The 26,885-nt window shown below is 43.1% G+C and overlaps 2 protein-coding genes across 3 annotated transcripts in view; both read left to right on the forward strand.

The window, feature by feature from the left end:
- IRAG1 (inositol 1,4,5-triphosphate receptor associated 1) overlaps positions 1-8,199 on the forward strand; it is a 131,637-nt gene extending 123,438 nt beyond the window's left edge. The window contains exon 21 of one of the 2 annotated variants that reach the window (XM_022555770.3): positions 4,739-8,199. In XM_022555770.3, the coding sequence (XP_022411478.2) occupies positions 4,739-4,982 (244 nt within the window). In that variant the 3' untranslated portion in view covers positions 4,983-8,199. The remainder of the gene's footprint in view (positions 1-4,738) is intronic. The other variant, XM_022555771.3, reaches the window with a different exon arrangement.
- A 230-nt stretch (positions 8,200-8,429) lies between these two features.
- Positions 8,430-25,810, forward strand: LYVE1 (lymphatic vessel endothelial hyaluronan receptor 1). The gene is made up of 6 exons (XM_022555744.2): positions 8,430-11,368; positions 14,776-14,947; positions 15,057-15,196; positions 21,130-21,435; positions 22,090-22,168; positions 22,712-25,810. The coding sequence occupies exons 1-6, from the start codon at positions 11,284-11,286 to the stop codon at positions 22,896-22,898; spliced, it is 969 nt and encodes a 322-aa protein (XP_022411452.1). The 5' UTR covers positions 8,430-11,283; the 3' UTR covers positions 22,899-25,810.
- The last annotated feature ends 1,075 nt before the right edge of the window (positions 25,811-26,885 follow it).

The raw sequence follows: 26,885 nt of genomic DNA on the forward strand, positions 1-26,885 counted from the left end.
CATCCCTGGAGGTGCCAGTCCAGGGCAGTTGTGGGTCTAGGGCCCGAGTGAGCAGCCAACAGAAACCAAGAGGGCACTCATGTTGGAGGAGGAGGCAAAGGAAATCCCAAAGAGCCCAAATAGTTAATAAGAGGATGTTTGCAAGAGCTGAGGGGTCAGGGGTTGTGAAGGGCTGGACCGGCAGCAACCAGCAGTTCTCAGGAGCTGAGAAAATGCGAGGGACCACAGTTAGCTCATTGCCCAACCATTCCCATGAAAGAGCCAAGTTCAAGGAAGTTGGCCTGAAGCCCTAGAGGGGAGCTGGGACAGAGAGAACACAGGGAGGTAGGGGATGAACTCAACTTTGTGGCAAAGGAAGTGTCCAACAGGTTCTTTCCATGGTGATCAAACAAGTTTGGTCGTCTGGACATTGTTTTCACTTTGGTTTGGAAACACTTGGATTTTTCCTTTTAATATACTTTATATTTCAAGTGCATTTTCCACTAAATCATGAAAGATATACGTAACAGTAGATAAAGGTAATGTAGACCCTGCGTCTTAATCAATTAATCTAATCAGTGGCTACCTTTGGGGCAGGGTATGTGTCTGTGCCTCATTGCTGGCGGACTCTGGAAATCACATGCACCCAGTGAATAAGGTAATAAAATGCCGATTAGAAGTGAGATGGACATGCTTCAAAACACATAGGAACGACCAGTAGAGCCTAGTTGGTGGAAGATTCAACCAGAGTGAGAGGTGTCAGCCTGCATGAGTCAACCCCAGTGTTCAAGGGGAGAGCTGGAGAAAGGGCTTCACTATCGGAAACAAACCTGTGCAAGGGCACACCACCTCCCCTAAGGAGAGAAGCCCAGTTTTCACAATGAAAGCACAGTCCCTACTCCAAGTGGCTTGTTCCTATCCTTCTTGGTCTTCTGTCCCTCCTGGGTGTCCTCTGCTCTTGTTTTCCAGGCCACCAGACTGTCTTCTCTCCTTCAATGCAGTCAAGCCCAGGCCTGGGCTTCAGCCCTTTCTTTGGCTCCCTTCAAAACAGAAACACAGGCTGGGACTTCTAACCCTTCCAAACACTAGGAAAGAACAAAAGAGAACTAAACAGAGAGAGTACATGGAATATAAACAGTCTGGTTTACAAAGCACAGGGCTGGAATCCTTATCTAGCTAATTTGATCTTGGGAGATTGTCCCTCCCATTTCATGAAATCCCAGAGGAAGTGAGCCTGTGCCTGGCTTCCCCTCTGTCCAGCTCCTGGTCAGCAGCACATGGCAATGGCCGCCCTTTGCATCCATCGTCCAAGAGTATCCTCTTGGTCCTGCTGAGGATACTGAAAGGCCTCGTTCTCTTTCCCAGCTTCTGCTCCCTCTCAGATTCACTTCTTGGTCTTATGAACATGCCTGTACCTCAGGTGGTGGATACCAGGCATCAGAACAGCCCTGAGATGGGTCCTCGGCCTTCAGCACATGGTGTAGCTTCACCTGTTCAGGCCCAGCAGCGTGGCATCATCTTCTCTATAACGACAGACACTGCTATCATAGAAACTGCCCACCCACAGTTACAGGGTCCCTTCCTCACCTGTCACCAAAGCCAGACTAGCCCCGAGAGCTGTTGTGTTCAGTGCCAGGCAATCCATTCATTCGCAAATCCCTTACATACACAGTTGCCTATAGGCACCTGTGCTCAAGCATGATTCCCCCCATGAAATTTTGGCATCTCATTAACAAGCAAGGTCTAAGGTTATTAAAAGTTCCATGTCCTACTTAGTGCATTTTAAAAACACTGAGCTAACCCCAGCAGCTGGCCCCTTATTTAAGAGATTCAGCATCAAACACCAGAGTCTTTTTATCTGAATCTCTCCTCTATTATAATAATATGTAATAATATAATCTGTTGTCAATATTACTTTCTGGAGGATCAGCTTAAGTGGACTTTGGGTGAATCAACCCAATATCTTAACCATATTAAAACACAGAACACAGTCTTCTGACATTTAGGTAATGCATGGAACAAGTGAGACTCATAAGATGCAACAGGGAACTGTTGTCTTTTCTCCCACTGTCTGTTCACACTGGCTTTTTGGGGTTAAGATGATATTAGGCAGACTCCTTTACTCTTCCAATAACTCTCAGAAAATAGAAGTCCTCTGGTCAAGTTTAAGTCCCAAGAATAACCTCATTTCAGTAATGAAAATGGCCAGTTCCCTGAAATAGTCAAAAGCCTGAACTTCTCCCCATACCCCCTGGCCTCCTGCTCCACTCTGCTTCAGGAAGGAAGCCTATAGTGGAGACAGAGCTGACTTCTTGCTCTCTGCCACTCCCGCCTTCCACCCCAGCTGTGCTAATGCAGCGCCTGACCTCTCCAGAGCTAACGTTGGGAAAGGGGGTGGAGATCAAGGGTAGGAAAGGTATTACCTGACTGGTCTTCTTGTGAGCGGGTTCCAGGCCTTAGCAGGCATTTAAGGTTGACCTTCTGATTTTGTTCAGTGTGGTGTTTTATGGGACCTTCAGAGAAAAGCACCCCTCCCACCCCCCAGCTCACACATGTTCACACCATTTCTGAGGATCTCTCAACTGCAGGTCCCCTTATGAGGTCGAATGCAGCTCTTCTGGCCAGCTACTTAAAATCCCTCTCTCAGTCCTTGGGCAGCTGGAAGTATACCCTCCGCGCTCAGCTTCTAGGTAGCATTTCCGGGCAGGGTCTATGACATCCCATGCCAGCCTTCCTTCTCCTGACTACATCCAGTTACTGTGAAATATGCACCTTTGACCCACTAGTGGTGGGAGGATGGTTTTCCGTATCGTGGCCCCCTGCTCTGATGCCACCAAACAGTTCAGCAAGATTCTCACTCTTCACATCTCTCAGGTGGGAGTCACACACAGTCTACTCACTGTGCCCCCAAATTACAACATATCGAGCTCGCCAAGCAGCATCTCCGAAGCCCCTTTCTCCAGGCCCAGGTGAGGGGGCAGCAACATCACCCTTCCCAATGGAGGAGTAGGTAGACCTCAGAACAACCAAAAATTGATTTCCAAAGGAATTCTATTTCTAATCTAATTCCATTTCTAACAGCTTTTGTAGGCTGGAAATGGGTAACCAGCTAAGGGTCACGAAGCCAGATCTTGCCCTCCTCCTTTGCCAGCCCACTTAAGGATGGGGTGAGAGTGGGATTCTCCCTGCTCCAGCAGCTTGTTTTGGAACACAGAAATACAGCCCAAAAGAGAGACTGTGTCTTAGCATCCAGTTGTATCTGAATAGAAATTAAAGAAACTAAATGGGGCTGAAAGAAACTAAGCTTCCACTTCCAAATTCTCTCTCCCCAACAGTTGTGAAAGTAGCCAATGATTTTCACCTCAGCTCACGTACTCACTGTTTTGCTTTGCTTAATTGTTCCTGAAACAATCATCAGTGGGTCCCACATGGAAGAGAAACCAACCAGTGCTTTAGCATCCAAGGCAGGCACTCTGAGCATCTGATCCCTTTCTACGGAAGGGTATGTGTTGCGTCTCTGTACCACTGTCAGGCACCTAGCTCTCTGCTATTAGAATAGCAGAGAGAGAGAATAGCTAATCTGCTATTAGCTCTCTGAATTAGAGCTCTCTGCTTCTCAGCAAATGGTCTGCATATTTCAGTGTCTGTGTGAACCTCAGGATCTTCAGAAAGACCTCATGTCCCTTTTCTCACCTCTTTCATTTGGTGATCCTCAGTATTCTCACTGTTATTTTTAAAAATAGATCCGGGATTAGAAACAGGAAGAAATTCTAGCTTAATGAATGTGTCCAAGGCTTCTCCAGAGAGCTCTAAGAATGGACTCTTCAAAGCAGACCATCTGACCAAATGTCTTTTCAAGGGGCCACAAAAAAAGAGTGGAAAGATTGAAAGGCAGTGGGGAAAAGAGGAAGAGGGAAAAGTGGAGTGAAGCAGGCAAAAAACAGAGGGGGAGGGTTGAAAGGGAAGGAGGGAAGAGAGAAAAGAGAGAGATGAGAGGGAAGAGAAAAGTGTGGAGAGAGCAGAGAAAGTGGAGGAGGGGTTATTTGGGAATGAAGATTAATAGGACTGAGAAAACGTCTTGAATAAGTCACCCAGAGGTTGCTGGAGGCCCCGGGACAGTTTGAAGTGAGCTCTTGAGGTTGATCTGGTTCCTTGAATTACTTGTCCAGTAATTTATTACTTGACGTTGAGAGTCTTCTAGGAGTTTATCACAGTCCTTCCACTCTAGATACAGTCAGATGTGGAACTGAGGACAACAAATTAGGCGTCTGAACATGGAGGCGGGGGACAGGTTAGAACTCGGAACTGATCACTGGTACCGCTAAGTGCAGAAAAGCTGTTGGTCCTGTCTGGTTGCATGGGAGAATGGGTCAGCCAACCTGGTATCTTGGGGCTTGGGGGAGTCCAGATATCAATGACCATCTCATGAGTAGATGAGGGCATGTGTGAATGGATGAATGATCACACAAATAAGTAGAGTGTTCTAGCCTAGACTCTCCCAATATAAAGGCTATAGACTGGTGGCATCAAAATCACCTGGGGAAAAATTTTAAACTGTAGATTCTTAGACCATACCTTTGGAGACCCTTATTCAGTAGACCTGGGGTATTTTGAATCATTGCTGCCAAACAATGCTATGCACAGCTGAGTTTGAGAACCACGGCTCAAGACAACATGGAGAGTATTCCAGATGGAAGTTCTGGGCATCGTATACGTGCCCAACATACTAAACCCTCCACCTATGTTTTTCATTTGACAGCAAACTTGAAGAGTTGGTTCATTTCCTACAAGTCATGTATCCCAAACTCTGTCGGCACTGGCAAGTCGTCTGGATGATGGCCGCAGCAATGCTGGTCTTGACTGTTGTGCTGGGGCTCTACGGTTCCTATAACTCTTGTGTGGAGCAGGCCGACGGGCCCCTTGGGAAATCCACTTGCTCGGCAGCCCAAAGGGACTCATGGTGGAGCTCAGGACTCCAGCATGAGCAGCCTACAGAGCAGTAGGAAACCCGACACCCAGCCAGTGCCCTGCTCCAGCACACAGCCTGCTGCCCTCTCCCCAAGCATGATGTGTCAGGCCTGGGCATGGGCACACCGCTGCGGCCGTCAGGGGACCAAGCAGGGGTTCTTTCACACTCGGCACCCCTATGGGAGCTATTCACACACAGTAACTGATGTTCTTGGAGGATCAACAAAAAGCATCAGTGGACAAAGAAGTGGCCTTCACCAGGGAACTCCAACGGAAGGGACAGTTGCCTGCGCCAGCTCAGATGGCTGGGGAGAAACAAAACACCTTCTTTATAGGCTACAGTGTGAAGCCCCCTCCCCCTCCCCATTTTCCTCTCTGCCATTGATCGGAAATCAGGAAGGATTGTGTCTAAAGGCTAACTCTGCCCCCAAGGGTCAGACCTGGAATTTGGAGTCTCACATGAATATCTTCCCATTTCCCATCTCATTCTTACTGACTCTCCTTCAGCCTTCCCTTCTCCCCTTTGCAATCAGAGTTTCTCTTTACAGAAGTCAGAAAGGTTTATCAGAAAAACGTTTAGGCTGCTTTTTAGCTCTGTGCTTGAAATGAAGTGGGAAGATGTAAATGAACATATATTCCTCTGTACACATACATAGAGCACACACACACACAGCACACGCATGCATGAAGCCACCTACCCTCCAAACGTGTGCTCTGGGTATGTGTTAGGGTTAAAGCCAACCCACAGATTTTCACTAGGTGTGGGGCAGCCACCAGGCACCTGTTCAGTGAGCTTTCTACGTGGGCTTAAGATGGTTGAGAAACACTGAAAACTCATGGCTTCCATGGCGAACTTGCTGGTCTCCATTTCCAGGGCTAATTCTGAGCTACTGTAGAGCACAGTCTATCCCCTCTTTGTTCTCTCTGGTTGAGAGCAGTTAACCCGCCTCTCAGGGGGAAAGAGGAGACACGATGCACTTTCAGCTTCGCTGTGCCCACATGCGAGTGTGCATCTCCACTGCAGTGTTCCAGTTTCAATGGCATTTCCAACCCAAGTGTAGGTCTCAGAGCATTCCCATTGTTTAGCAGAAAACAGAGTGCGTCCCACCTCCAGCTGGACTTCTCACTCCACCTTGACAGCTGCCACCTGCCTTCTTGCCTCATCATTTCTGGGGGGCGCTGGTTTCTGTGTGGGTTTTATGGTGGTGGCTTTGCTGTTGTTTTTGTTTTGCTGTTGACATTTGTTTTTGTTTCTGACACTCATATAGAACTTACTATGAGCCAAACACTGTATTAGGTATTATATAGGGATTCATTCAATGAGTCCTCAAGAAAAAGAAAAAAACTGTGACTCTTCCCATTTTCAGATAAGGAAACTGAAGCACAAAACATGCAAAGTAACTTGCCAAGGATACCCAGTTAGTAAATCATGGGGCTGGAAGTCAAACCCAGCCAGGCTGGCCCCAGGGGCTGTGCTCTCAACCCCTGCACTAAATTGATTCTTCCAAAGGCCTCCTAACTCGACATCTTACATTCCAGTCCCACTCCCCTGAGTGGCCCTTCAGCCACTCCAAGCCATTTCTGGTTCCCAGACTAAATTGTTTTCTCTCACTAGTTTTTCTTCTGCCGCTCTCCTCTTTTCTTCTGGTCACTCCTCAGGACCAAGTGCAAAAATCATCCCCTCCATTACACCTTTAATGGCCTCCCTCCAACTCCCCACCATGCCCCACATAATAGGTCACACCCTTCTCTGTGCTTCCTGGCACTTTTTAAACATTTTCATTACTACTACTAATGACCATTACTATAGTGTATCAGAATAACTTATTTATGTGTCTGCCTTTCCTAGCATTTTTCCTCAAAGACAAGAACCATGTCTTACCCATTCTCTGGGTAAGTGCCTAGCATGGTGGCCGATGCTTGGGAGGGTATCATTAAATGTTGGTCAAAAGAACAAGTGAGCATTCAAGGGAGTGGAGAGCAGTCTGGGAACAGCTGACGTTTTGCATACTTCCCAACACCAGCATCATCACCACCAGCAACTCAACGAAAAAAATAACATCTTTATTAGCCTCGACTTATTCCAGTATTTTTCAGTCTACTCTGTGACCTGATTAGCAACAACATTTCCAAGCTCAAGGGCTAGGCTTGATGCAACCACTCCTTTCGGAAAGACCCACCTAGGTTAGGCCCCACTGTAAAAGCAACCTGTTGTTCTAAGGGAGGCATCCTTTCCAGTGGCTAGAAAACCACTGTGAGAGAAGCCCAAGCCAGGGTTGACCAAGGATGTGCCATTAAGGTAAAGAGGTGCAGATCATGGCAGACGGACTTTGGCTGCATGGATGGATGGTTTGCCCTGCCTCTTCCAGGGCGACTGGATACACTGGAGGACGTTGAGGCCCTCAAAGCCAAAGACAGGATACAAATGGCACTCCAGAGAGGCTGGCTGTGGGGCAGGAATCTAGGCTGGCAACATCCAGTCTCAGCTTCCCGTGAAGAAGGACCAGGCTGAGCTGGCCCATCGCCCACTTGGTCACAGGGTTCCCACCTTTGCTTCCTGTTGAGACAAAGGCCAGGAGAGGAGCTGCAGTGAGCTCTTGACCCTCCAGCTGCTCCACAGAAAGGCCTGCAAGAATGCTTCCAGACCAGGCCCTCAGCCAAACGACTCTGTGAGTAAAGGGAGGTTGAGGACGAGAAGGAACAAAAGAGTAACCACGTTTTCAAGGGCATTCCTGAAACAGGACTCCCGGTAATTCTTCCAAGAAAAGCAAAGATGACCTGAGGCAATTGGAACTGTTGCCAAAGCGGCAGTGAAATGGACAGAAACAGGCCCTGTATTTCCAACAGTGATATTGATCTGAAATAAAAGTTCCCTTCAAAATGCCTCTGAGGTCTGACATTTCTGCTTGGCCCTAGGACTCTCTGTATTGCTCTCTGTGTACAGCCTGGAGGTGTAAGTGGAGAGGGAGAAGCTGGATTTGTGTGTCACTGGCTGTCGGCTCCTAACGTTGTTAAACCTCACACAGGTGTGCTAGCCTTGAAATATAGAGTGTCACATACCTGAGTTTGAAAATAAAAGCACATTTCCAAACCTTTGGCAGCAGCTGAATGCCTCCTCATTTTGTGGAGCTGGGCCACAACCTTGCCCAACCCTGAATTAGAATCTACTTTTGGATAACAGTGCCTCCCAGAAGTCCCCAGCCCTCGGGTCACTATGGGCTCCCTCCCAGGGGCTGGATCAGTTCCTCTCCTTCTAGTCCTCATTCCTGATCCTAGTTTCCTGTATCTTCCTGGCCTACATTTTTGTTTGTTTGTTTCTTTGTTTTAATTCATACATTTCGCTGTGATAGAGACTCTTAAGTATTCACCAGTCTGATTTCCACATCTAGATTTTTTTTTTTTTTAAGATTTTTTCAATGTGGACCATTTTTAAAGTCTTTTGTTGAATTTGTTACAATATTGCTTCTGTTTCATGATTTGGTTTTTTGGCTAAGAGGTATGTGGGATCCTAGCTCCCTGACCAGGGATCGAACCTGCACCCCCTGCATTGGAAGGTGAAGTCTTAACCACTGGACCATCAGGGAAGTCCCTAGTTATATTTTTTAGTCTTTTCTTGCAGCTAGGGGCAAGGGAATGCGGACCTTCCAGATCCAATCTCCTACATAGACTCTCCTGCCCAGTACTTTATATCCTCTATATTCCCCCTTCTGCCTGCCAAATTCAGAGCATTCAGCTGAGGACCTGAGGCCCGAGAAGTTGGTGGGACCACCAGGTGGAAGCCAAGTCTTTGAATGGGCGCTCACAGAATTCAGCTGTGACATGAGCAAGAAATAAAATTTTAGTATATTAAGCCACTGAAATTCAGGAATGTTTGTTATAGCCATTAGCCTGCCCCAACTAATGCATACAGAACCAGAAACAGGGTACTTCAACAACAAATTTTCAAAATATGAGACCCCGGCTTAGCAGTCAAGTGGCAGGAAACCAGAACACTGATATCAGGGACTAGAAATATGGTGACCTGTGTTATGAAGAAAACAGAAATATTTGGTAAAATCGTACCCATGGTAACTTGAAAGATAGTCCATGGGCAGCCTATAGCTCTAGGAGAAGCGACTGGAAAGTGTGTGAACCTTTATTGGCTGCCTTTTGAGAGGTACTGCAAGAAAAAGAAGTACTTGGGAAAGAAATGGCTATTTGGAAACAGAAAGGAAAGAGGCTATAGAGTTCTTAGATTGAGGCTTAGAAAACCTGACTCCTTCTAAACCCCAACCAGACTGAGAAGAGCTTGAGTGAAAAAGAAGCAATAAAACTTTTCAGCTGAATTAATATCAGAGCAGCCCTATGGTAAAGGCCAGATTAAGAATATGGCCCTTTCATCTGTGGTTTCTAATGAACTCAGGGTAGCCACCACTAAATTAGAGAGGGGGGAGCATAGGGCTGAGAAAAAGAAATACATCTTGAGAATTGTGACTGGGAAAGGATTTGGGGTGTGATTATTGTACATGGAATCAAATGGAAGCAAATAGATCAGAAACCTAAGTTTGTGAGGGAATTGTATTTATTGTACAGAGATACAAGCCAGGACTAAAAACTCCTCTGATTGTTAAGTTAGAAAACAACTTTTGGGATCCTAAGCTTATATCAGCAGAAAGCAGATTGTACAAGCTGTGCTACCCCCAAGGAGCCTGTACTCCCTAATTCCCGCCACAAATGTGGCCAAGGAAGATTCTATCCAATGCAGGTGGACATGGGACGTGAGAGTTTCTCCTAGAAAGCAGAATCGGGATCTAATCAAAGGTAGGTAACTGTGGTTGGCAAAATTTCTAAAATGCCTCCCCTCAAGATGTACCCCCTACCCCAATCCCTGGAACTTTTGAACGTGAGACATCATTCCTGTTATGTTACATGGTGTGGTTGACTTTCAGTAGGGAGACCCTTTCTGGTTCTTTTTTTCCCTTCCTGTCTTCCTTCCTTCTTCCTTTTTGTAATACTTTAGCAAATGCTTGAAGGCTAACTGTCTTTCAGGTGTGATGTTAGCTTTAAGTATAATGACGAAGAGAACACAATTTCTGCTTTCCTGTCTCTCTGGCTCCATGGTGATAGAGGAGTCATGTATATTTCTGAGGTCCCCGTAGCCTAGGTCTTGTGCTCACCTAAGTAATGAGGTCTAAACTACAGCTATTTAAGGGATATTCCCCTGGTCCCTTACAAGTTCTCTATGTTTGTGCAGAGCAGATTCTCCTTTCATTATTGGTATCTTCCACACCAATATCTAACTTTATGACCAATAACTTTTGTACGGGAAAGAACTAGTTATCCATACACTATTCCTATAAATGACATTCCTTTTGGAGAAAACTAATAACCCTTTGCCCAAGGCATTACTCTCAAGCCAGAATTCCATAATTGCCATGGAAGATAAACCACTGAAACTCTAGCAGGGGAAACAGTGCAGACTGCTTGTGCACAGTGCAGATAAATCTCACATTCATCAAACAAAAAAGAGGAAGTCTAAATTGAATTTTCACCTACCAGAATATGAGAAGTTATCAAAGAGAGAGTTATTATATAAAGGACCCCTGTGGTGACCACTATTGTAAAGTATTAAATGACTGATTTTGTAAATTGCCCCCCTAGTCATGTTTTGCATGAATTTTAATGTGTCTGGTTTCTTTGAAGCAGGAATCACTTGTAGCGGGGTAGAAATTTCAAACATATAAAGAAATCCTGAAGGGAAGCATGAGGACTCTGTCCTTGGTATTTAAATAATCATTCATTTTCATGAGCCTCAGCCTCATTCCCCCACAGATCACAAGGATATGCAGTCGGAAATTAAAAAAAAAAACCCACTGATAGTGGGAGGAAAAGCGGCACAATCCATGCTCAGTCTCCTTTAGAGACAGAGGCATTCCTAAGAGTACATAAATGAGCGGGCTCCACAGTCAACAACAAACCGGTAAGAACCAAGAACTGAGCTGGCGGGGGAGGGAGGTGGTGGCAGGGAATATGGGAATTGGGGAAACCTTCAGCAGTTCACCCTGTGCTATCTGCCTTCCTCGTTTGTGTGTTTTCTGAGTCAGCATTAGCTAAATTTTCCAGAAAGCCATCCACAAAGTACAGCCTGGGCATTCAAGGGACGTCACTCATTTCCCCTAGTGACCTTGACAAGTCAGAAGCTTGAAAGCAGGGAAATCCGGATGTCTCAGTTATGAAGTGGAGCTGTGTGGGCCCCCACTTACTTCCAGAAGTCTCCATCCAGACTGGTGATCGTCTGCCTCTGATACTGCTGGTGCCCATCTGAGGTGCTCCTCTGGCTCTGAAGGGGCTGGCGCAATGGCCAAGTACTTCAGCCTGGTGTTGTTTCTTGCCTCCATCTGGACCACAAGGCTCCTGGTCCAAGGCTCTCTCCGCACAGAAGGTAGGTTTCTTACCAGATTGCCAACCTGAGGCAAGGCAAGATCTTGCAAATTGTCCTAAGACTACTAAGTTCTTGACTGAATTTCTGGGGTGGGATGGCGCTCAGTGTCGACAGATCTCATTGGTAGCATTGCTATGCCAGAAATGTTTTCACCGTGTTGTCAACTTCACCAAAGTGATTCTCATTTACCTTTATGTTATCTTGACTTTTATTTTTGGTTATGGGATATTTTTAATGAGAATATTTTGAAACAAAACATTGAGGAGAAATCACTTGTTTTAAAAAGTGTTTCATTGAAGAAGCAAAGCGTGATTGTGAAAAATTTTAAGCAATCACCTAGCCTGGGGAAAATGGTTAACTTTCACAGAATATTGGCCTGTTTTATATTCATTATTTTTAGTTTTACTATACTATCATGGAATGCTTATGTTTTTAATATGCAGTAAATAGCAAATTAACTGAAAAAAATCTGTGAAAATGTAGGTTTGAAAATTAGTCATCAGCTCCCTACCAAAGGAATGACTTGAAATGATTCCTGGGCTTTGCAGCTGCCTAAATGGTAACCTCATTCTGCACTGTAGGCAAAACAAAATTGTAACCACAAATCACTCATTGCAGCTCTGGGCAAATGAAAATATGAGCACTTTAAAAGGAAAATTATGTGTTCCTCTGTTGGAAGATGCCCTGAGGTATAAAATATGTCCGGAACAGGCATCCAGAGTTGATTCCGATATTGTCATACTCCATTTTATGAGGGAGGTTAGAGTTAATATGGTTGATTTTTTTTCAAATACCAGAACTGTTACTTTCAAATAAGTTTGGCCCTCTTTGACATCTCCCTGGGGAGACTATTCACTTTTCCCCCCAAATACTGCCATTAATCCTCAAACTATTATGGAAATTGTTCTTTGACATTGACTCAGCACAGTCTTTGGACCATCCTCAATAATGGCAAAATTTTCCTAAGGGAATTGAAATTTTGGAAACAACTGAAAGTTATACAGAGCCATGATTAGGGAAAAGGTGGTTGATGAAGGTGGGTGGATGAGGATGGGCGCTAGTATTTTTGAGGGCCTATTTTTATGTACTATATATAGTATATAAAATATATATAAGAAATATATATATGTGTATTTCTTAAGAAGACACTTTATAGATGAAGGAACAGGCTCAGTGAGGCCAAGCAACTTGCCTAATCTCATGAGGGCAGTAAATAATAAAGCTTGGGTTTTAATTCAGCTCTGATTCCTAGATATATACTGTTTCTACTGTGCTTGTTGTTTCCTAAGAATGCTTGAGGAAGGGGTTACTCGAATATCACTTGGATTCCAGCTCCCTGTTTTTGCCCTTAAATAGGAAAGCATAAAATCTATGAATATTTGTTGACTGTCTACTGTGGACCCAGCCTCCACCAGGTACAAGTTATATAATTTTAAAATTCTGACAAAAATTCTGTAAAGAAGATATAACCATCCCCCTTTTACAGCTGAGAATGCTAACTTGCCCAAGGTCCCACAGCCAATTAACAATAGAAGAAATATTCAAAGCTAGGTCTATTGCCAAGAATAGGTCTATTATTACTCATAACAATAATATTTAGAGTAAAAATGATGTATGATGAGAGTATCAAGACCACATTACAGTGTAATTAATATACCTTCTCTACAGGTATTCCCAAAGAAGCAGCCATAAACAAGCTTATGAGTGAAATGGGCCAAATTCCAGGACAAATGGTGTATTCCGAGAGTTCAGCTCTAGTGGTGTGTGTGTGTATATGTGTGTTTTTGTGTGTGTTCATCTTCCCCCCACATTGCACAGTGGGAAGCAGAACAGCGTCCTAGTTAAGAACTGAGGTTTTAGTATCAATCATAATTGGGTTTGTGCCCCAAACTGCCACCTAGTTGCTGTATATCCTTGGGCTCAGGAAAGTTACTTAATCTCCCTGAACCTCAATTTTCTGTCAAAAGAGACAGGGTTTGGCACAGAGTGGCATCTACAGGTGATAGAAGTTGGAATTAACATTGACATTAGTATTAATATCAGTGTTGGTGTAGGTATTAGTGTTAGTGCACACAGTCATAAGAGGCTGTTCTGTCACAAGCACTCATATTGGGTGTTGGCTCTCTGGTCTCTCTTTTGGTGAGAGCAGGGTCTGGAAGCAAACAAGGCTATCCACAAATACCATACATTTCCCTTCCCCCAGCCCCCTGCTCCACAGCAAGGTCACATGGGGGACTTAGAAATGGTCCTTCCATGTTTGCAAGAAGAAACTTCCTTTAAATTTAGATACCACCTTAGACAGTGGTCAGAGCATTTGACAGTGCACAGATCTGTGTTCAAGCAATTACGTGGGAGATTGAAATGCCCTTTTATGGACTTTTGTGGATGAAGCCCAATTGGAACAAAGTACCAAAATGCAACGCAACTTTGCAATTTCATACAGGTCTATAAATCCCAGAACCCAGAGAGAAGGTATCAAAAGAATTCTCAGATTTGTTAGATTTTGAGTAAGATATTATTTACATCTTAACTGTTCAACTGCCTCAGCTTCCCTAGGGAGATCAGTCATTAGCAGACTAAAACCAAAGTGCTTTGAAGGTAACATAATGATACTATGTTATGATTTATTAAGTGCCTACTATGTGGCAGGCACTATGCTAAGCATTTTTACTTGAATTAACTCATTTAACTTTCACCACCCTATACAATAGATACTGTTATTCTTTCAATTTTCTAAATATGGAAACTGAGGCTCCAAGAGATGAAGTAACCAGCCTAAATTCACAGAGCCAGCAAGCGACACAGGCTAGATTCAAATCCAGGTCTGACTTTAAAAGTCTACTTCCTTTATTTAGTTTCTCTGCCAATCAAGTTTTACTATCTGATTCCTCTAGGAACTTCTGAGTAAGCCTGCCCCCCAATGGTCAGAGAAGGTTCACTTTCTATTATACCAAGTGCAACATTTTTCAGCCCATCTCAGAAATAGTGCTGTCCCCAACAGACATTGGAGTATTGTTCGCTATTCTGTTAACCAGAGCCCTGGATTCCGTCTTTCTCAAAGTCTCAGACCCTTCATTTTATAGACTCCATAAAGGTTTGCAGAAACTGCATCCCCTAGACCGCACCCCAGGAACTGGTAGCCAAAGCCTCCACGTAATGAACAAGGAACCTGATTGCAGTGAGGGACGATGGACTCAGACCTGGTGAGAGGTACAGCATGGATCCGGGCGAGCACCTACCTAACCCAGCAGGATGTCCTTGTGGAAAATGTCTGGTCTGTGTCCTATTATTTCTAAACTTCAATCCCAGCTGCTGCGTTGAGGCAATGATGCTCTACTAGGAAGGAAAGCCTGAGGGCTAGGGGCAAGGACAGCAGCACACTGAGGGCCTATGTGATTCCTTTGCAGAGCTTTCCATCTCAGGACCATGCAGAATCATGGGGGTCACTCTTGTGAACAAAAGGACACACCCGCAACTGAATTTCACAGAAGCCCAGGAGGCCTGTAGGCTCGTAGGACTGACTCTGGCCAGCAAAGAGCAGGTTGAAGCAGCATGGAAATCTGGCTTTGAGACCTGCAGGTGAGAAACAGCTGGATTCACAAACACTGTGGGAGCTCTTTTGGCTCTGTGCTCTTGTTCAGCAACAGAGATCAATGCATCCACTCAGGTCATATGTATTCTGTTACAGCTATGGATGGGTTAAAAATCAGTTCGTGGTCATCCCTCGGATTATCCAGAACCCCAAGTGTGGGAAGAACGGGGTGGGCGTCCTGATTTGGAGAAGTTCACTCAACCAGCGGCACAGGGCCTACTGTTACAACTCATCTGGTGAGTCAGATCTGCAGCCTCTCCACGTGGCATGTTTTGTCTGGATTTCAATAGCTCTATAACCATTCTGAGAAGAGTAACCCTGAGCAGTAGCAGAAGCAATCATGGTGATGGCCACTGAATCCTCCCAAGACTGCCTCTTTGACCAGGGTAGAGTTGTCCCTCTCAGAGCAAAAAGTTAGAGAAAATATGACAGATTGGCAACATAGGGAGAGGGCATCCCTGTAGGCTCCATTACCCACCCCGCCTTCATCCTACAAGATAAACAGGACGAAGGGAAGGAAACATCCACTATGGACAAAGCAAGGTACTAAGTTATCTCACTGAACCTTGACAATCTCCGTAGGAGGTGTGCTTTATCATCCCTATTTTGCAGAGGACATAAGTACATTCGTCTAAGGTCTACTTACTATGAAGATTCACACATAGATCTCTTTCCTTTATCCCACATTCCTTTACAGGAGTGGAAATTCAGATGCTATATTAGATGTTTTAAAGAACAAGACCCAATTTTCATTTTATGAAGGAAGGAATTAAAGCAAGAAAATAGAACTGATTTGCTCACGGTCATCCCTTTAACCTTCTTGGGAGACCTTGGAGGCCTTAGCCCAAGTGCTTTACCTAAGTAACTTCTCAGAAAGTTTGTCTTTGACTAAACACTTGTTCTCACTTTATCATAAGAACCTCTGTCTGATTTATTACTCTTCACACATACTCATAAATCTGACCTTCTAAAGGCCAGATGGGTCAGTGGTCATTCTCTAAGATCCAAGAGATAAAAGTGCACCAGCAGTGTTCTGTTGCCCAAAGGCAGCATAAGGTCCAAGCCATTCTGTGAACCAGGGAACCTTGGCCCAGGAAGGGCCGTGAAAGAGACTTTGTCCACTTCGCTCACTTCATGGATGAAATGACTGTAGCTCAGAATGGAGGTTTGCCTTATTCAAAGTCTTACAGTCAGCTAGAGGCCGAGTGAAGACTGGAACATAAGCTTTTTCCCATATTTTTTTCACCATCCTCCTCCCCTCGCCTCTGCCGCCTATCACTTTTGGCTGCAGAATTGGTGGTTTGCACGCTTGCTCATCTGACTGCCAGTCCATGCCGGTCAAATGGCCTGCCTTTTAACTTCCTGGCCTTCCTGCCAGCTGTCAGTGCAATGATAGGCCACCCAGCCCTATGGACTAAATGAAAAGGAGTCAGGGGAGATGACTTGGATTTGCATGCTTCCTCGTGGTTTCATTTAACTTGTATTTCCATTCCCTGCGCTTCCTATATACTTAAAGTTAGGTGTAGAGGCTTGATTAGATTCATGTTCACTAGGTTTGGCAAAAATACTGGATAGATGATATTGTGTACTTTAGATCATATCCCAGCAAAAGGCCCTTAATGTAAGTATGTCCCCCTATTGCATGCTGACTTTGATCATTTGAATAAGACGGTGACTGCCAGACCTCTCTAATGAACTCAGATGTGTTTTCCCCTTTGCAATGAGGAGGTAACCTATAGTGTGACATTTTGGCGCCATGCAAATAGTCTGACCCCCAATCACCTTTTACCTGATAGTTCATACAGATATTGATGATCCTAGCTGGAATCGATTATTATATGCAGGACCGCAAAATGATAATTTTCTACATCTATCCTTCCTTCTACGTTTGTTAGCTGGCATTCTTTGATAAAGATGAATCTCTCTCTCTCTGTCTCTCTCTGTCTCTCTCTGTCTCTGTCTCTGTCTCTCTCTCTCTCTCACACACACACACACACACACACACACACACACACATGTCCTCCCTCCCCTTTATACTACCATGGACATGTAGCATTTTACTTACTCTGTGTTCAATATGTTATAATCAATTTTACAATTATTATTCTTTTTGATGCTCAAATTGTCTGAAATTTGGCGAGTGGGAGCCCCTTCTAGTTGACTTTTGTTTTCATCCCATTAGTATTTGAGCAAGTCATTGCTTTCTGGCATGATAACATGTCCCAGGCTCACTTTGTACTTTCTTTATCCCACACATGGAATCAGCCATTTATTTCTCCAAGGGGCCTTGGTTCTTTTTAGTAGAGAATGTTGATTCGAAACGAAGATCTGCACGCAAGTTGTCCTCATTACTACTCTCATTTCCATTGCTTCTCAGTCCTTTTTAGTGGGCAGCTAGGAAAAAAATATACATATATATATTGCATTTGCATTGATATTTCCAACTCAAATTTAACAATTCAAGTTTTTTCTTTGTTTACTTTGTTCTATACTTTTTGTTTACTTTGTTCTGTACTTTTTCTCTCATATGGAAAATTCTTGTTCCCAATAAATAATATATTTTCTTATCCTACAATAATTTCAAAATTATAAAAACAGCATTATTGAGAATAATAAACCTACTGAATGGAATTTCCAATTCCTTTGCACTTCTTTTAGTCCTCAGAAGACATCCCTCTAAGGATGTACTGTCAGAGAATTGTGCACAAAAGTGACTTGAGAAAATTTGCTACCCTGTGTGGTTATGTTATCATTTTGAAATAAATTAGGTTCACCTGCTTCTGTTTGCCATCTTTGTGAGGAACAGAGTTACCCTAGCCCTCATCGTCACACTAACCTAGACTTACCCTATGCTTCTTTGTTTTTGTAACTTTCTTTTTTATTGCTATCTTGTGAGCTCTGAGGATCCCAGTAACCCCAAACCTGACCCCAAACCTTATCCTAATTGTCTTTCTTACTGCTATCTTTGTGAGCTTTGGGAATCAGACCAAAGTGTTTCTAATGCTCGGCGTGCACCACCTGTTTCATGTTGTTCCCTCTGCCACAATGTCCGTCCTCTTCATCACCTGGCTAACTTGTATTCTTTATTCAAGTCTCAAGTACCGTCTTCTTCAGGCAGCCTTTCTATACCCCTGACTCCTATCTTTCCTCTTGGACACCAACCACACTGTGTTTAATATCTATCAAAGCATTTGGCACATTCTAGAGAAATTATATTTGTAGTTTGGAGGGAAGGAGAGCCAGGTCCTAACGCTTCCAGGTGAGACACATTGTGCCCCCGACCAGTAAGGGACCACGGGATCAGATTGCCGTTGCTCCCTCACACGGCGGCCTTCCTGGCTACACTTAATGAACAGAGAGGCAAAGGAAACTAATTCTTACAGATATTACAGATTATGCCATAGATTCTGCTAGGCCCTACACATTTACTGTCTCGTTAATCCTCAGTGAAATGATACAAGTGTACCACTTCCACTTTCCAAGAGAAGTAGCTGATGCTTAGAGGGTGATTTGCTGCGGCAACAGTCAGTAAGGGACAGAGCCAGGATTTAAACCTCGGGCCCTGCCACTTCCACGTCACCTTCCCTGGTGAAGACCACACGTCAGTAATATACCAGGCCCAGGGGGGGTCCTTCACATGAGTATTTTTTTAAAGTTCCCCAGATGATTCTAACCTGCAGCCAGAGGTGAGAACCACTTTTCTCTAGAAGATCTCTGAGATATAAGTTTTAGAATTCCAGATAGTTCCGCGTTCTCCCATTTCTGTGCAATTGCAATAGTCTCCTTCTTGGCTCCTGGTTGCCCTTTCTCCCATCTCTATTTCATTCTCCACACACCTCCTCTGATGATTACGTCCCTCCTCTTCTGCACAGCCTTGGGTGGCTTCCTATCAGAGAATCTGATGTGAACTGGGCACATATGAGAACTTCTGTGTATCAGTTGGAAGGTCTGCTGCCCCCAGTTGAAAATTCCTTCTCCTAAAGAATAAATTCCAAATTCTTTACCATGGCAATTATGACTCTTGATATACTGGCTCCGACCTATCTTCCCAGTCTCATCTCCTACTTGCAGTTTTTTATGCTCCCCATCATACACACACCCTACACGCCAGCCACATTGTGCTCCTTGTCATTTTCTGACATACCTACACTTTCAAACATCTGGATTCTTGGGTCACGCTGTTCTTATTGACTGGGATATCCTATTCCCTCTTCCATACTAGATGACCTGGAGCTCTATTCCAGCCATACCAGCATTCTAGTCATCAAACATGCTGAGATTATTCAAATTCAGGCTCTTGAACTTCCTGTTCTCTTTACTTGGAATGCTTTTGCCCTAGATCTTCAATGACTTGGTACTTTTCATCATTCAGGTTTCAGCTTAAGTATCACCTCCCCAAAGAGACTTACTCTTATCACCTTATCCAAAGTATCTGTCCCCATTCCTGCCCCTTCCAGTTTGATCCTTATCCTGTTTAATTATCTTCTCAACATTTATCATCCTCCGAAATTTCTGGCTTTTTAAAAAAATTTTATTATCTCTATCCTTCTTTCCAATAACATATAAGCCCTTATGAGCAAGGACTTGGTCTTATTTGCACCACATCCCTAGCATCTAGCACAGCACCTGGCACAGAGTTGGAGCTCAATAAATATTTGTTGAATGAGTGCATTAACCCTCCACATCTTGCTTATGCCGTCTCCTCTGTGAATTCCCAGTTATCGCCCCCTAGCCTCATCAAAATACTTCTGTCCTCTTGGAAACAGGAATCATCCCTTATTTGTCTCTGTATTCTCAGTTCCCAGCACAGTATATCGTGTTCAGTATACTTTTCCCCTGATATTAAAAAAGATGTTCATTTTTTTGAAGGAAGTATATAGCACCTGCTTAAGAACGGGAAACGTAGCTAAAAATCCAGGGCGGCATTGGTGGTATAGTGGTGAGCATAGCTGCCTTCCAAAGTCTAGGGCAGAGGTCAAGGATGATGCCTATTTGAATAGAAATGAAGTGAATAGTATAAAATATTGACTGAATGCATGTGGGGTCAAAATGTTTTATCATGTTTACCATGGCCTTGGTTGGTAACTTTTACTTAATTTTCAAAAAGAATAGAATAACTTCTTCTTCATGGCTAACATTCCAGCTGATGCTACCCACTATCACAAATAACGAGAGATTTAAAAGAGATGCAAATGCATATTGTAATATAATGCATGGCTCTGCCATTTACTGGCTATGTGATTTTAGGCAAGTTATTCAATTTCTCTGAATTTCGGTTTCTTCCTGTATAAATGAGGGTTTTATAAAATTGTTTAATGAAGTGCCATGGTTGACTCAGAGCAAGATGTTCAACAAATATTAGTTTCCTCTCTACCACATTCAACAGATTGGAGAGCAAACCTACATCCCTCCCCTGTCTCCCACCCCCTTAAAAAAAACTTTTTTTTTTGATGAACACAGAGAAATCTGGTTTTAGTAGATCTCTGTCCTCAAGTGGTGTCATGTGTGTATATTTGGTCTCCCCATCTACTCCTTTCTTCATTTCACTTTTCCTTCCTTCCTTTAGACATCAAGTATTGAGCATGTACTATGTGCCCGCCACATTGCACATACCATGATGACCAAGACAGACAGGAATCCTGCTTCCAGGGAGCTCACAGTCCAGTGGGGAGCAGTGTAGTGAGAATCATGACAAGGGAAGTACAAGGAGGTACAAGAATGTATGTCTAGGGATCTAATCTGGTCTTCAAGTCTGCCTAAGAAAGAGATATTCAGTCTGAGACCTGAGGGACAAGGAGGAGTTAATAAAGAGGGGCAAAGAGTCTTACAAGTGAAGAAAGCATTCAGGTCAAAGGTTTGGATGTTAGAGAAAGCATATCAAAGAACTGAAGGAATTCTAGCACGGCAGGGGGAACGAGAGAAAGACCGATCAGGTGAGGCTGGCCGTGTCAGCAGGGGCCAGATCATGGAAGGCCTTATAGGCTGTGCAGTACAGGCAGTCAGGGAAGGATTCTAAAGGAGGAAGTGATATGATTATCTTTACATTTTTATAAGATCATTCCAGCAGCAGTATAAAGGGATCGGAGGAGAGTAAGACTAGAGACAGGCAGACCCATTAGGAGGCTATTGCAATACTTCTTTCTTATTTCACTTTTCCCTCCCCGGACAGATACCTGGGTTAACTCATGCTTTCCAGAAATTATCACCACCGATTATCCCATATTCAACACGGAAACTGCAACATACACAACAGAAATGATTGTCGGTGAGAGTACACACTCAGCGATGTCTACTGATGGACCTGAGTCTATTACACCCACTGTGGCTCCTGCTCTGGCTTCCACTTCTATTCCACGGAAAAGAAAATTAATTTGCATAACGGAAGCTTTTATGGAAACGAGCACCATATCTACAGAAACTGAATCGTATATTGAAAATAAAGCGGCATTCAAGAATGAACCTGTTGGGTTTGGAGGTAAAAACTTTCTGTCTGCATTATGTGTATGTGTTTGAGTGTGTGTGTGTGTGTGTGTGTGTGTGTGTGTGTGTGTGTAGCAGACAATACATAGAAACTAGCCTGTATCCAGATTGGGCACTCAGGACCTGACAAATACAGATAAAAGCTTAATGCAAATTCAAATTTCATAAAGTCCTAGAACTTGAGGTCTCTAAAGAACCTTAATGATTAAACTAAAAATCGTGAGTCTAAAATAGCTTCACTTTTAAAACGCAAAGACTTTTCAGAATAAATTACTATCTATTCATGTGCAGAAGTTTTTAAAGTACATATACACACCTGAAATGCCTATGATTAGCAAGTTAGTTTTCCTATTTAAAGGGTCTTACACTTGATTTGCTCCAAACTTGTCACCTCAAGGCCACAGAGAGGAAATGGACTCTGTCATATTGCAACTTATAGAGTAGGGAGAGCATGAGGCAAGGCCAAGGATTCTATAGGCAGGAAGCAAAGAAGCTCATGTGGGCCCAACGCCCTAAGTGGCCCCTGTGTGGTCACAGAGAAGGCTCTTCTGCTCTGTGGTCTCCATCACGTGTAAGGATGAGTCATTAGAAGAGCGGTGCACAGTAATGTCTACATGGAGGGACAAGGCGCGGTCTCTGTCTCCCCCAGGTGTTCCCACGACCCTGCTGGTGCTTGCACTCCTCTTCTTTGCTGCTGCAGCTGGCCTCGCGGTTTGCTACATCAAAAGGTGGGATTGTTGGCACATGGTTAGTCTCGTCATCTTTGTCACATCCATATCTTGTGTTTATCCAGGGTTTTTATCGACATTTCCTTCGTCCAGATGGAGATGGTAATCCTCTTATACTGTAAATGTTCTTCCTCACCTCACCTGTCCTCCCTACCACCCCAACTTTTCCTATTATTTCAGCACTTGTATGTTATCCGGCCTTCAGATATAGGTCAATGGCTGTCCCTTTGAATATCAAGAAATAAAAAGAAAAGATTGACATCTAGGGAGAAATGGATATGCTTTATTTGATTTTCAATTCTTTGTTTTTGATGAGAGGGTGTTAAGGCCAGCCTAAAGTTTTGCCTGCAAACTTACTGTCCTATCTAAATGAATCCACCCAGGTGGGGATGGGTTAAAATATTTGAGGGTGCATGTGTTAGCATCTCTCTGAAATAAAAGTACCCAGTGTGCTATGCCAATATGGGCCATCACAAAACATTATCTGTTGTTCTATGTGTTACGTAGAAGTCTCTCACTTTAATTTTGTGTTTATGCCTACAGGTATGTGAAGGCCTTCCCTTTTACAAACAAGAACCAGCAGAAGGAAATGATAGAAACTAAAGTAGTGAAGGAGGAGAAGGCCGATGATAGCAACCCTAATGAGGAATCAAAGAAAATGGATAAAAAACCCGAGGAGCCCAAGAGTCAACCCAAAACCACAGTGCGATGCCTGGAAGCTGAAGTTTAGATGGAAGCTGAAAGAAATAAGAGGACACACCTGAGGTTGTTTTCCTTCCTGATACACATCCTGGTCCCAGATGGGGTGCCTATAAAAGGTCCAAAGAACCAAACAAGCAAGTCTACCCTTGGTCCCTAACTAGAGTCAGCTCAGGGCTACCTTTGGACTCTGGAGTTCACTAAAGGGAATTCCCTTTTCCTTATTGCAATCCTTTCTGGATCCTACCCTCCTACCTCCAAAGCTTCCCACAACCTTTCTAGCCTGGTTATGTGCTAATAATATCCCGGTGGGAGAAAGGAGCTTGTGCAAAGCACCTGGACCTCAAACAGCTAATCAGAACATGTTTGTCAAGAGGCCTTTAGGCTGCCTGAGAATAGGTGAGCTGAGAGCCAAGAAACCATTGAGATCAAGGCTTTGTCTATTGATTGACTCTACAGCCCAGATCCTTTCTTCAGCTCTGAAAAGGAAACACTTATACCATCTGGCATGTCCTTCTGAGCCAGGCAAGAGAAAAAGAAGGAAGGAAAAGTTTAGCAACTGAAGGACATGGAGATTCCCGTGACTTGAGACCTAATCTCTGTAAAACCAAAATAAATAGAGAAGAAGAATAAGGTTGAGGATATTAACAGCATTTGTCAGTAGGGACTGTAAATACAGACAGGGTCAAAGTGTTCATCTCTGAATAATTCTAGTTGGAATCACTTTTTAGAACTTATACACACTTACTTTTCTCTCTCTCTCCTGCTGCTGCTATTTTCTCTAGAAGAACATACTTTCTAGGGAAAAGAAAGTATATTCTTTTCTCCCCTAAAAAAAAATCTCTTAAAAATTTCCATTTTTATCAAGTTATAGAAATTATTACTGAATAAAATTACTGTGTTAAAAAGCAGTAAAATTTAGTAAACATTTGCTGAATGCCTACTATATGTCAGGTACTGTGCAAGTTATTACATTCTACAATTGAAGATTATTAATAAAAAATTGCATATAGTAGAATGTATGAAGCTAATTTTTTTCAGTGTTGATATCCCCAGCTTTCCACTTCCAAAACCAATTATTTTTTTGCTGAGACTAATCTACTCATTATTTTCTCGTGAATATGGCAACAATTATAGCCTTAATTTATTATTAACATACCTTAAAAGTACATCATTACCTCTATACACCAAAATACATTTTTTAGATGTCATTACCAAATGTATCACTAGCTCTCCTTTTTCCAGCAAAAGGAGTCTGAGAGGTACAGAAATATTTGTGCTGAAAAAATAAAAGCATTTAGAAAATTCCTTTGGTCTCTTATTTACATAGATGCATTATACCTTTCATGCAAAATTGAAGTGATCTGTTGTTTGCAAAAGTAAGAGAGACAATTTTGGTAGCTGAAATACATTTGTAAACCCAAGAGTATATATATCACTATGTGAGGCTCTTCTTGATTCAGATGGTCTTATTTTAAGTAGGTCAAGTATACACACATAAATTAGTCCTTTACTTTGGATTCAGGTTCTACAATCCATTCTGTTCCAGAGTTCACAGGAAGCTGGAGATTCAGATAGCTCCTTTGTCCTGTTTCTCTAACTTTCTCTCCCCCTCTCTCTAGTCTTTCTCTCTGAGATTGCTAATATCTTCTTCCCCTCACCAGTAACCCCACAATTCCATGATCCTTTCAACTCAGAGGCCATAACCTGTTGGCATAGTCTTTTATGGTTGTCCCACAAATATTAAAATTTGGCTTAATTGCCAAGAATTAAATATCAAGAGAATTAATATATTTGTATTTCCGTTCCCTTGAAAACTGGCAAGATCTGGAACTAAAGAACCCATATTCCCTCATAGCCATAATTATTAATACTGAGCAGTGGCTGCCCCCTTTAAATGGGAGATGCTTTCTCCACCTCACCACAGTCCTCACCACTCTCTATAGCAACCTCACACCAAAGTAAAGGTACCATTTCTTATGGATTTTATAGTACTATTGCCTTTTTCTCCCACACCCGGCCCATTCCACTCATTTACAACCTACCTGGCCCTGAGGTCTATGAGTTTAAAACTCTGATTTGTCAGTCCTTAAGCTTTATCAGCCTCAACCAGTTCTCAGGGAGTGAAGAAGAAAGGGAAAGAGCCTAAATAGTGGTCTTCTGTGTCTGCTAACTGGAAAACAATCAGAACTTCCACACTAGGTCTCCCATCCGTGAGCATCTACCATATATTGGGCTACTATCATCTTCTGTTAATTTAGACAAGAATATGCCCTACTCAGGAGGAGAAAGGAGGAAAGAGAAGAACCCTACCTAGCCACATATAATCACTAGATAGACCAAATGTCAATTGCAAAAATACTGACGAAAATGTAAAACTTCCATCAGTATGGAAAAAAGGAAGGAAGGAAGGAAGGGGGGGAGGGAGGGAGGAAACTATCACTTATTGAGCACCTACTAAGTGACATTTTCGCATGTTGTTCTGTTTAACTGCCACATCTTCCTTGAGAAGGATTATTACTGTCATTTTTTATTAATTAGAAAGTTGGATTTTTAGAGGAGTTAAGTCACTTTTCTGAGGTCACATGTCTAGTTAAGTGATAAAGGTAGGATTCAATCCCAGGTCAGAATGACCACAGAGCCCACACTCCTTTCCCTACAATACCAGGCTTTCCTTGCAAATGACAATGTAGGGATGTAAACCATTCCAATATGCAAGCTTGAAATCAGTCACTTGCCAAAAACCACAGAGGCAAAATAAGAAAGACAACTCAGGACTCTTGTCCCAACTTCAGGGAATTTTTCTTCAAAGCCATTGCAATAACAAGGGAAAAAGAGAACCACTAAAAAACTTTGAGAACTTCTCCCTCCCTGAGGCAGACACACCTTGGCAAAGACTTACCTGATCCAGCTCACATGATCAGAAAATGTAAGGCTCAGAAGGACCCAAGATAAGCTCCTCTAAACTCTCTTTTCTTAGCTAAAAAAAATGGAGCCCAGTGTCACAGACAGCTAGAAGTAGAGCCTGTTCTAGAAGTTTCCTTCTTCCTAGTCAGATTCTCTTTACTCTCCATTGAACAAAGAGAAATTGGAAGAATATGAGGGGCCATCCCAGGTCAGACCTACAATGCAGCCTACCAAAGCCAGTCTTCAAACGAGGCAGGTAGACAGCCATGTGATTATATTTGCAGGTGGTGCAAATGATTTCCCTGCCCAGAAATGACTCTTCTCTATGCCTGTGTCTCTGGCTCAAACATTACAGATCCACTCCTTTGGACAAAGGTACTCTGTGTTGGGAAGGAGTCCCTTGTAAAATTGCATGCTTTTTATAAAGTCCAGGCCAACTGTCAGATATTAGCATGCCAATGTGGGTCCAGTAAAGACAAGCTGATTTCCAAGGGCAGAAAGCAGGATTCAAGCAGATGGCTTGAGACCCAGCACATACTTGCATATAGTGGGAGTTTCTAAATGTCCATTGGCTTGAACAAAATTGAATCATATTGACTTTCAAGCCAAAGAATTTTACATTTTATTGCCCTTCTCTAGACCTTTACCTAGTGCCCAAAGCAAAATCAGTTGCTCTGGGGAAGAACAGGTTTATGCAAGTAAATAAATTCTTCCTAAGGAACAGGAGGGTCACTCACACACTAAAAAAGAAAACGTTTAAGTCTCCAAACAGGAAGAAAAGCAATTATTTGTCAGTTCAATCTCCTAGTTAAATGTAAATAAAATTTAGTTGTTTACCCTATAATAGTCTACATGCAAGGTCAGGTTTGAGCTCAGAGCATTTTAATAATACTGAAGTCAGCTGGGAGCGCTCTATTTTCCCTCTTTCCACACTGTACTCTTTGGAAAGAAGTCACAACGTATAGCCCATACTTCAGTAGGGGAGTTATGTTCTGCCTCCTTGAAAGTGGAATGTCTACATAAGTTAGTTGGCATTCTCTTGCACATGATATTGATTTATTAATCTCCATTAATATATTCAATCACTTATTTCTATCAGTATGGACTCATG

Source organism: Delphinapterus leucas, chromosome 7 (genome assembly GCF_059928025.1).
Source record: "Delphinapterus leucas isolate spDelLeu-1000000601 "Yukka" chromosome 7, BTC_Dleu_Yukka2, whole genome shotgun sequence".
Lineage (NCBI taxonomy): Eukaryota > Metazoa > Chordata > Mammalia > Artiodactyla > Monodontidae > Delphinapterus > Delphinapterus leucas.